We start from the raw sequence: 12084 nt of genomic DNA, 5'->3' as shown, positions 1-12084 counted from the left end.
GGAACGTTGGGGGTTCGATCCTCAGCTCCTGCAGCAACATATCCGATGTTTCCTTGGGCAAGACACTTTACCCCGAAATGCTCCTGCTGCTTAGTCTGCGGTGTTTGAAAGTGTGTGAATGGGATTAGTTACGTCTGATGGACACTTCACAGAAACCTTTGTCATCAGTGTGTGAGTGTGTAGGTGTGACATGCAGTGGAAAAGCAATTTGAGTAGTCAGAAGACTAGAAAAGTGTTATACAAGCTCATGTCCATTCACCATTTATGCCCCACACGAGGAATTCATAAATAAATACAAAACGTATAAAAAGAGAAATATCTTAATTTTTAATATGATTGAATTATCTATCATAACATTCTTGTGAGAAGCTGTTATTACAATTGTGCCATATTGCTAATCCAATGTCAAATGATTGAAGTCAGAAACTACACAGGCAAGCAGCCAAACAGAAATGGTTTGATTGCACTATAAAGCCCAGAGTTGTCCTCATGAATTAACAGGACTTCTGGGCTCCCACTGGAGATTCACTTGAAAGCCAGATAAAGATGTGCACTGTGGTGGAGTTATGAACCTGGCAAAGTGTGCTGTGAGTATAACTCAACAGATTACACTTGTTTACACACAGAGGGATGATTTTTGTTTTATCGTGTTATGATGGCAGCCATAAAGAAAATCTACTCATTTAGCACAGGACAGTTCAAATTGACACAATGAATAAAGTCTCAAACGTGCTGTGATGTCCATACCACAGTGCAGTATAAAATACAAGAACATGTTGGTTGAATATAAAATTGTGGCTTAGTGACAAACAATTTTGTCATCTGTACTTTCTGTCACTAACTATTATCAATTATCTACATCTTCTCCCCATTCCTTCAGTTGCACTATCCTCCCTATGTGGTTTCCTTTATAAAAAAAAAAAATGGAGCTGCAGAGTTATGTTCACAAACATGATCTGATTTAACTGTTCCAAGGCATATTGTGCAGTAAGTATATTGTACCAGGATAAGAATTTAAATGATTCCCGGATAATCGCTTTGCAGGGGCAAACACTGCAGTCTGCAGCTCGCCTTTTCGCTCAACACTCTGGTTGTATCATAACACCCATAACTACGCTCATCACATTTTAATTAAATGTAATTAAAGACATGTATATGACATGATGATTATTTTGTCATAGCACATTTCCCCTGCACAACAGTCACAATCTTTAAAGTTTACCTCCAACTTGCAAATGTATAAAATGTATGAAAACAATACAAATCTATGTACTTTAGATAGTAATGGCTCTTGGCGTCAAAATTGTTTAAAAAAATAAGAGGAATGAAGATTTTATTAAACTTGCCCCTCAAAACATGTTCAATGGGTAAACCATAACAAAACCAGTGATTGTATACATATTGTAGCAAAGTAAGAAAAGAAAAAATGTCAAGAAATTTCAAAAGCCTTACATCTACTTACCTAGTTCATAACATTCATATTCTATTGCTGGTTTACAGTAGCTGCTCTGCAAACTTTAAGTCTAAATCAAACATAGTGGTATTTCATGTACAAAACTTAATGTAATAATAGTTGATACAACATTACAGAGGGATAGCTAACATTATTCAGTAGACAGCATATCAAGTCTAAACATACTTTGTTTAGCTTATATTTGTGTTGATAGACAAATTTGTATATATATTTCAGTGCACAACAGTCAACAGTAAAACTGTCTCACAAGAGAAAAAGATTGAAGTTTCTAACAGTTCTGCCAAAAATGTGAAAAAAGGTTTGATTTTGCATCTTTGTCTGCTCTTGTATGCTACATCAGTGACAATGCTCATGCTGTGTTAATCACAACAAGTACTAAAGATAAAGCACAGTGAATACTAATTCAAGAAAGCTTTACAAAGTTGCTGAGTCATGTCTCGAAATGGAGGTTAAAAAAAAAGCTGTATGCAAACCAAAGATCTATAAATCTCAGTTTGTATTTAAAATTAAAGAGATCGTCTGAAAGAAGTGATTAAAAAATTCTAACGGGAAAGACAAAATAACTCAGTTCACTTTTACACAAAGAAGCATTAATGTATATTTGTGCTCCTGAAAGAAACTAGTCTCTCTGTCTTCCACTGGATAGTAGCTCTCACCACATGTAATAGCTGCGTGTAGTGTCCACCTGACTGGGTTTGGTCTCAGATGAGCACTCTTTCTCCTTTTCAGTGTCAGCCTCCCACAAATTGATAAGAGGGGGGTACAACTCATTTAGGGGTATTGATGAAGTTTTCTGCATGTACTTTTTCAGAGAATGGTGATAGTTTTTTCTCTTCCACCTCTTAGCAATGTACACTCCCAGACAGGCCAGACTTATGATTGCAAACATTGTTGCCATGACTGCTGCAAGAGCAGTGTTGGTCCCTTGGTCAGATATTTCTACAGTGAAGGCTGATTGCTTTGTTGTCACGTTCACACATGACTTCTGCGTTTGTTGGTGGATGTTGGAGACAGTGAGGCACACCTCATACTCAGTTGCTGGTTGTAAATGTGTGAGGTTGTACTCATGGACATCCACAGGTACTTTGGCAGTGTAAGTAATATGTGGGTTGTCTATTCTCACGGTGGCAGATGACCACTTAAGGTTAGAGGTCATTACATTGGAGTTTATTTTCCAGGAGACCAATATGGAGTGAGATTCTGTTTGTTTGATGTAGATCTTCATAAGCTGAGTGCTGTCTAACAGAGTTCCGTTAACTCGTATGGCTGTCACTCTTGTATCGGCTCCCTCTGAATTTTGAGCCACACAGGTGTATCTGCCAGATTCCTCGACTTGGATTTGAGAAATTCTCAATGTCCCTTCATTGCTCAGGCTGTACTTGTCAGACAGGGTGTCCGTCATTACCTTGTTCCCCATTGGTGTTACCCAGTAGATTTCAGGCTCAGGCTGTGACACGGCTCTGCAGTCCAAGTCCACCGTCATGCCAATGTCAAGGTTGAGGTGGCCTGGGAAAGTATCATGAGAAATCATGGGCAGGCACAGGTTTACTAAATGATTCTGCAGAACCTCCCTCACATGCATACCCCTTACCTCTGCAGGCATAGCACAAAACATGGACAGAGGTTCCATAAAACGGACGGTGGTTTTGTTTGAGCTCATCCACTGGATAACACAGTCACAGCGCAGGGGATTGCTATGAATGCTAATCTCACGTAAATTTGGGAGAGAGTCCACTGTGGATTTATAGAGGGCATTCAGGGCATTGTTGTTAAGCATTAGACTCTCCAAGGCTGGAACGTCTCGAAAAGCCTGACGGTTGATATAGGAGAATTTAGGGTTGTTAGTGGCCTCAAGCTTTGTGAGCTCAGGAAGGTTGTCCAGTGCATACCTGTCTATAGAAACCAGCTCTCCCATATTATTTATGCCCAGTTCCTTCAGTCTTAGCATGTTCTTGAAATCTCCTTCTTGAATCTTGTGAACTGGATTTTTGTTTAAATCCAAGAATTTCAGGTTTGGCAGCTTCTGGAGGGCTCTCTGAGGAACTTGCACCAGCTTATTGTCATAAAAAGAAAGGCTCTCAAGATTGTCAAGTCCTACAAAGGCATTTCCAGGGATGTCAGTCAAATCCATCCCAGCCAAAACCAGGCTTCTGAGGTTGCCCAGTGGTTTGAAATTAAATTCCAAAACTCCAACAACAGGGTTCTCTCCGATCATGAGAATTTCAAGATTGGGTGTAGATTCAAACCACTCGCTGCTTATGGCCTTCAGTTTGTTAGAATTAAGATGAAGCCTGAGCAGGTTGTGGAGCCCAGAGAAGGCGTTGGCGGAGATGGTGTTTATCTGATTGTGGTTTATGTAAAGCTCCTGCAGGTTGCTTAGGTCCTGCAAACAGTAATCAGGCATTTCTGTTATTTGGTTCTCCTCCAGATGAAGTGTGGTGAGCTGGGTCATATTGGAAAGGCCAACATCTCGAATACTACTGAAGTTGTTCTGTGACAAGTCCAGCTCAGTCAGGTTGAAGAGCAGCTCCAGCTCCTCACTAGTTCTGGCAATGTAGTTACTCTGTAGGAGGAGAACCTGAGTTTCACTGGAGAGGTTCCCCGGGATGCGAGTCAAGCGAAGGTCATTACAGTCCACTGTTATGGCTTCTCTGTAAGTGGACTGTGGAGTAAACCATGGTCGAATCTCACAAACACACAGCTGGGGACAGTCATTGCTCTGGACAAAGGATAGTCCCACAGATAACAGTATCAGGCCAGCAAACACCTGGCCTAGAAGAAAGCAGTCTAATCTCCATCTAGCCATACTGAGACGGGACAGGAGGAGGGGCAGAGGACTTTGGGAGTGAGTGTGTTACAGTCATCAACCAGCTTTCCAAAGAAAATGTCTTTCAGTCCACTGAAATGGTCAGAAGTTGAAGCATACGGCAGAATTTTAAACAAGATCTTGAAGCCTCAGTGTTCTGCAAGAAAAAAGAAAAGACAAACATATTTAATTAGAAAACATGTCAACCCAACACGATAAAGAGGATACACAATTGTTAATATTGTTTTTATTATTTTCCCCCACTAGCATCAAGTTTTCCAGCAAAGGCATTCTACAGTCTTTGGTCAAGTTTAAGTAATACAATTTGTTTATGTTATCCATGTTGCACTAAAAAACAAATCTTCAAGTTTTTGTTCAGTGACCGTCTCTGCACTCCACAAATCCATGTAAATTATGACATATCTAATCCTATAATTGCCATCGGGGTGGCAATGTGAGCATGTCATCACTGAGTTGCTTGGTCCATACATTTGGAAGGACAGAAAAATCTCACATTTCCTGGATTTACAACACTTACAAAGTCCATTTGTTCTAAGAGCCAGCATGGTGTGAAATTTCAAGAAAAACACATTTATTTCATTTAGATTTATTTAAAGTATTTCATTGTTTCTCATTAAATTTTACATCACCACATTTTTCCGTGTGGAGAGCTAAGAATCATGTTCAATTGAACAATGTAAACACGTTCCCTACATTCTGAGCATTGTCACCATTGACATGTGAAAGCTCAAAGTACTTGTACCAAAGCATAGATTTAAAGATCAGTTAGTGTGACTTTAGACTCTCTTTAACTAATTGATTACACAATTTGTGAGGGTTTCTTTGACATTTACCAAAGACAACAGATGCACTAAAAACAACTGATGCTGTTAATCCTTGTGAGACTTCAAGCTATGTGCAGGATCAACAATTTTAAGAAATGCAAGTTCAGCTCATTAGAATGCATGCACAAAGTATACCTCTGAACTACTTTGAAACAGATCAAATTCCTTTGAGGGCTTTAGTCTATCAAACACACCAATAAGCTTTCTCTCATGAGATTCTTCATGAGAAGATCATTGAGCACTTTGATATGCTGTATATCTTTTTTAGAACATAATATGGAGGTTGGTCTGGTAGCTGGAGAAGTGCCAGGTCTCTTCCCGAGTACTACCTAAGTTCCCTTGAGCTAGGCACTGAACCCTAACAGCTCTGGTGCGTTTCTTGCATAGCAGTGTGTACTGTAGCAGCCCCACTCTGACATCCCTACATTAATCTATGTCCACAGGTCCTGTCTGTCCATGTCTATGTATTTTCAGGGCTATGTGTGTGAGAAGCATGTCTCTCAATAACACAGTGTAAAACTAGAATTTCCCTCAGGGAACAATTATATATATATATATATATATATATATATATATAGCTTTCTTTAAGAGACGCTGCATACATACACAGACACTGGGTATTATCGACAGTACTTGACTTATGAGTTCAAACAAAACGCAAGCAGGTTTGCTACATTATAAGAAATTAGGAATATGATTTTTGGAGAGTCAGAAAAGGTCAAACTAAAAATGATTTACACTAATTGTTGACTATTCATGGTTGTTCTTCCCAGTGAGACTAGAGGCAGTATACAGTGGGTTTAGGAGTTTTCAACTTGCTGATTAAATCAACCTCAAGTAACTGATTTTAATTCCCACAATTTATCGGATCAGTTTGCTTTCTGACAACAAACAAAACTTTAAGAAATTTGGAATAAAGCAAGTTTTAGTCAATGTTGAATCATGTTAAAGCTAATCCCAGCATCCTCAGAACGCTCAGACACAAACGTTACGAACCTCCTCCTCTTCACCATCAACTCCAGAATTTGAATGTCAGAAAATAGTTTTTACAACATGTTGTTTGGGCTTTTACCTTTCTTCCATGAACTTATGGCACATAATATCATAATTATTGGCTTGCTAGCTTGCTAAAGTTGCTAGGTAACGTTAGCTTTAAATATATGGGTTAAGCGTTGAACTTAACACTTCTCACAATGAGTGTGAAGAAAAATGATCACTGATGCACTTCTTACACAACATGTACACTTGGAGGTTTACTAATGGAGACACATAGCCAGTGCAGAGACGTACGGCAGCACCATAGTACCACCACAGCCTTTTCCATTTACACCATAGTCAACACCAGCTTAAATTGACAGCACTTAAGAGGCTTTCAAACAGGAGGGTGGCAAAGTCATCTGAATGCATACTGCCTGGCAACAACATCAAGGAATGTCCCTGCTCCTCCTACACAAGGTATTCTCTATGGAACAGGGCGGAGCACTAGTGCAGCAGGGATACAACAGTATCCAGCCTCTAAGCTATAGCACTGTATATTATGTCCATTTGTGGTCAGGATTAGTGGATGGACTATACTGGAGATTAGCTAGAAGCAGTGTACTTGATTCTAACTGAGAGGGAAACAGGTCACCTAACACTTGATTTCAGTGGAATCTAAACATGCAGCGTAGAACAGCGGGGTTAATCTCTCAATTTCAAAATCATTACAAAACATTTGTTATTTGGAGACAACCTAAAATTTGTTCTCATAGCAATATTTAATGTAAACAACACATGACTCATGATGATTTAATAAAAAGGACTAATGCAGTATGTGTCATGAATTCCTGCCGCTCACCGTTCATAAATGATCATGTCACTATGGTTTCATGAAGTTAGGTCTAGTTTAATAGATAATCAGTTAAAGGAATATAAATCCTTAAGAATATTGTGAATGAATGTGTGGCCTTGAGGGTGGCAGGATCTCAAACATGAATGTTTTTGTAACTGCTTTGAAGAGAATTATTTTAGCTAGGGCAGAGCATGCTCTGCTTTCAGAGAGGCTGAGCAAAGACATGTTTGAAATTAAGCTTTAACGGTGGAACTACTGTGTGAGCAGGATATATAAAAACCTTCATTTCTGCTCTTCATTGTACCACAAATTGGTGTTAATCTTACATTCACTTTGTTATCTGCTCACAGCTTTGTTTGTGCTACCCCTTTATAGAATCTAAGATAAAGATGTTTCTAAACTTGTCTAATAATCAGTTTAAAAATCTGTGTAAACATCCTGTTGTTGGTTTTTACAACTACTAGAAGCCGTAGGGGACTTTCTGACACATGTTTACATGCAGGTCCATTGTGGTCAGAGTTCTGTAACCACAGGACAAGTTTAAACACACAGCAGGTAGAGTAACACTCAACGCAATTCAACACAGCCTCAAAGGCAGGAAGACAGGAAACAGAAAACCCCACAGGTTTGGACCCTTATGAACTTTATGAAAGTATACTTCAAATAAATACCAACAGCTGCAGACCTAAAGCATATGTCTTGGTGGAAGTGTCAGATGGTGAGCATCCTGATGCTAGTTAAAAATACAAAGGGAATCTAGAAGAGAGACCACTAATAACTTGTCATGGTATCCTGGATCTTAGACAAATGACAATTGAACTTAAATGAAGGGTTGAAGTCAGATATTGGTCATAAGAACAATTTTTAACCTAAGTGGGTCAGATACAATAAGTTCATTAAACAGTACTATATGGTATAAACTGGAATTTAATGAATGAGCTTTTTAATGTTTGTGTACATGTTGAGACACAGTTGTCTATATATTGTTTTTTTAGCAAAAAGGTACTGACTCCATCTTTAATATCAATAAAAACTGAGTATTGTCCTACATGCTGTGAAAGTAAATATCTGTCATTTCATTTGAGGGAATGTCACGTTATACCAACTTTATAATTGGGGGAGTTTCTGTTAATTTGCCATTTAAAAAAAAAAAAATTACAATATTGACTTAAAATATCCTAATACTGCTCTTTGCTGTAAAGTAATAACCATTTCATCTATTGAGTTGGATAGTACTGCACCTGCCCAGGTCTCCTATATGCTCAGAATATGACATTTCTCTGTAATGAGCTCTGATGAGAAGTACCTTTTTCCCCAATGCTTTTAAGTCCATTTTCCTTTTCCCATGAGACTTATTTTTCTTGATATGTGAGTGATCGTAGATTAGAACGCCCTTTAACAAAATCATATATCTGCAAAACTAGATAAAGTCCGTTTCTAAATCAACCTGACACCCTTTGAGTTCAAAACTCAATTCTGAAATTCCTGTCGAAGTCGAACTGAGGACACTCAAGGGAATCTTCTTGTGAATCGAGTTGATGCAATAAGAAATACGACTGAAATGGGAAAAGAGGAATGTGATCTCAAGTTGATTGAGCTCTATCACAGGAAAGAGTCTTGAGGGTATTCAACTCCGCTGGCCATTGCATTGGGAATATTATGCAGAAAACCGACATGCATCTAATGTGAACGAAAGAGTCTTCTCTTTCCTTATCCTTTCCCACTTGTCTCTATCTTAAGACCTAAAAATAAAATAAAAACATGTTGCAGCTTCTTAAAAACGCCTGTACCCTGTTTATGGAGCGATTATAACTTCTTTTTTTTCTTGAAGGATAATGGAAAAATCCGGTGTTTGTTATCCTTAATTTTCCCTGATTGTCATGATTTCTTGTGCTCACACCTGCCTCTAAAGATCTCTGTAACAATTCTCCAAGGATTTAATGTAACACTCTAATTCCTCGCAGGAGTCTCAAACAGGCAGAAGTTGAAAAATATGCCAGTTTTATTTAGAATGTAAAGATAGCTTTCAACACATAAGGATAAGAATAAGACACAATTAAGGTATTTTGGGTATTTATGCAACATATCTAATGACACATATCCCAACAAATACATCTAAGATGTAATAGATGTATTGGATCTCTATTTCAGTATTCAATATGATTGTGATCATTTCACATTTGATGATTCACGTAAGGGCTTCCGTACATTTGGAAATAACTGGGTCATTAACAACACTTCTGGTATTGATTTAACAGCAGCTTGATCACTGTACCTCTCAAACTAGTTCACCTTCAAACAGGAAGAGTAGGTTCTGATTGGATGGATGGATGGAAGCGTTCTAAAAGGGCGGATTGATTTGATTTAGTATGTTGAAAAAAAATACACCACAAATGTAAACAGCAGTTTTGCACTCAATATTTGAGAAAAAAAGTAAAGGAAAGTGTTGACCCATTGTTCATTATTAAAGTGAAGTTTCTGAAGTTTATTTTCTGACTTGGTTTTAAACACCATGGAAGACGACAAACCAGGTGTCTCTGACACGTCCACACTGCCAGCCATACAAATTTCCTGCACCTGGTGGCAGCACACATTTTGATGTCTCTGCATATCATAGAAGGCAGGGTGAGCTGGACTGTTACTGTGTCTGTTGTGTCTGAGACCTAAAGCCCACAAAGGACAAAGGATTAATGCTTCAGCCCTTCTTCTGAATAATAGAGCTAAGCTCAATAACCTATAGCTCCCCAACCCCCGCCTTTACCCTTGGGAGCTAATGTTCGTGGTGATTGGGGAAGTGGGACGGGGTTTGACACCCCCCACCCCCACCCCCACCCACCATGAGCCCTGCTGTCTCCTACCCCCCCCCCCCCCCCCCTCCTACCAACACATGTACACCCGCATGCACCTTCCTTTGACACACTCTAAAAGTGTTTCCTGAGGCAGCAGCTCCTAACAACGAAAAAAAATGGTGTGTGAGAAGTTACACATAGCTGTTAAATAATTAACTAAACATGCTGTTTTTGTATGAACAGCTTAAATGGCCTATCTAAAAGACACACATTTTTATCTAACCCAAAGTTCCACAAAAAAAAAAAAGAGGATTGTCAGCACTTTGCTCTTAAAAGAGGTCATAACTGAGTCCTTTGAGGTGGGACTCTGCAGGACAAGCAAAGACACAGAAAAAAAAGGGTCATCCTGTTCTCATCTTTAACCTCTCAACAGTAGCCTGTGTCCCTCTGCCTAAAGTTCAGTGAGTGATGCAAGTCAGCAGTCTCCCTAACAAAAGAGCAACAGCTGCAGCGTTTAAGAACCACAATACACCCCCTGCCAACGCAACCCCATCCTTACCAACCCAATCTTCTACAGGGGGGCCTTGTCTTTTTTCCCTGAAAAAGACACAGCGACTTCTTGCTAAGAACGGAGGCACAGAGACATCTGGCGACATACTTTGACATTAATATGCTAATCACATTTAGCAAACAAAACGTCGCGCACGCTGCACCTTCTGGCATGGCAAGCAGGCTACCGCAACGAGATCAAAGTAACTTTTATGAAGAGTAACATTGAGCGCACATTAAAGGATTGTGCTATTAGATCAGATATTACCCGAAAGGGGGAAATTATTTATGAAGTCAAACCTTATTCCGGATCAATAGTTCAAACCAGACTGCATTTAAAAAAAACCAAAAAAAAAAAAACCGATCATGCCCTTGAGTGTGTCTGCATCCACACGTATCCTAATGCATGGCCTTTGCAGGGATTATGTTATGAATGAAAACAAATTTCAATGTATTGTTTTGTTTTTTTCACACAACAAAACACAAGTGTTTAGAAAATGTGGAGAAATATTCAAATCACTGAAAACAAATTTTCCTAAGCAAATTTGCTGCGTAAAACAATCTAACTGGCTACAGCAGTGAACATTCAGTCATTTATATCCTGACTCACCTTGTTGGCATTCCAGTCCTATGTTCCCAAGCGCACAGGTCCTTTATCCAGATAGCTTGCCGACTCGGCTTCAATAAACAACAAGAAATAAGATCAATGTTATGGTGCCAAGGGGAGGGGGGGTAAAGTGGGGTGTTTACAGCGATTTGTCCCTTGCGTATCCGATCAGTCCTGAGGCTCATCTGAGAGATGCATAGTGTGGTCTGCAGAGAGATCTCCGACCTGCTGCCATCCACCACCTACCGGTTTTGTCGCTGCAATAGTCCTCGTCTGCCGCTGCCGCCGCCTGCTCCTCCTACGGATGGAGAAGACAAATTATTAAAAAAAAAAAACACCTGGCGATGTCCAGACCAGTCAGCTGATTCCCCGGCAGGCTATTGGCTGAGAGCGTCTGCCTGTCACTGTCGGCCAAGCAAAGCAGAGCACCATCTGCTCCGGGCTTGTTTTGATGAGAACAAAGACAGCAGAGGGCGGCGGGGGCATGGGGCGAAGGAGGTTGGGTGGGTGAGGGGGGATGATGGGTGCTACATGGCATTATCGTTGAAAAAGAAAAAAAAAGATTTGGCTTCTTACAATCCTCTACAATCATCCTTTAAACCTACTTGTTACTTTGTGTCACTAAAAGATCACCGACGATAATTATTTTGTCTCCTATGACTAAATTCACTAAAACACAAAATGCATTTTTTTTTTAGCAAAAAATTGCTGAAACTGAAGTTACTTTATAAATATTTTCAAATATATGTATTTAGTCCCTATTTGTTAAATAATGAATTAATTAATTTATAAGAACCATGACAAAAGTATGGTCAAAAGTATGAAAGCCCCCATAATTGCTGACATGATGAAAAAAGATGAACCATACATTTGGGGCATGAAGAAAAGCATTTTGGACAGATGTTTTAAGCAGATGTTTTAAGATACATGTAGCACATCCATTGATCTGAAGCTCTGACGTGCACATTTTGGATGGGGTTTGCAGGAAATCAATATCACGTCTTGATTAGAGGAGAACACAAAATGTTGAGAAATGGAACAATAACAACAGCAATAGGCTAATGCTAAAATCAGTTATTCAGTTGACTTGTGACATCAAAAACAGCAGCATAGTCACACCCATACACACACTGAGAATCAGAATAAGTAGCTAATAATTAGGAATCACATGATTAAATAGAAA

General features: G+C 39.3%; 1 protein-coding gene across 1 annotated transcript; it reads right to left on the bottom strand.

The window, feature by feature from the left end:
- Nucleotides 1-304: 304 nt before the first annotated feature.
- Nucleotides 305-11291, bottom strand: lrrn1 (leucine rich repeat neuronal 1). The gene is made up of 2 exons (XM_020633853.3): nt 10905-11291; nt 305-4437 (listed from the first exon to the last, which is right to left on the bottom strand). Exon 2 carries the CDS (start codon nt 4278-4280, stop codon nt 2127-2129), a length of 2154 nt encoding a protein of 717 aa, XP_020489509.1. The 5' UTR covers nt 4281-4437; nt 10905-11291; the 3' UTR covers nt 305-2126.
- Between the last annotated feature and the right edge of the window lie 793 nt (nt 11292-12084).

This window comes from Labrus bergylta, chromosome 5 (genome assembly GCF_963930695.1).
Source record: "Labrus bergylta chromosome 5, fLabBer1.1, whole genome shotgun sequence".
Lineage (NCBI taxonomy): Eukaryota > Metazoa > Chordata > Actinopteri > Labriformes > Labridae > Labrus > Labrus bergylta.
Note: the sequence above shows the minus strand (reverse complement) of the source record. Positions and strands in the feature narration are given on the sequence as shown.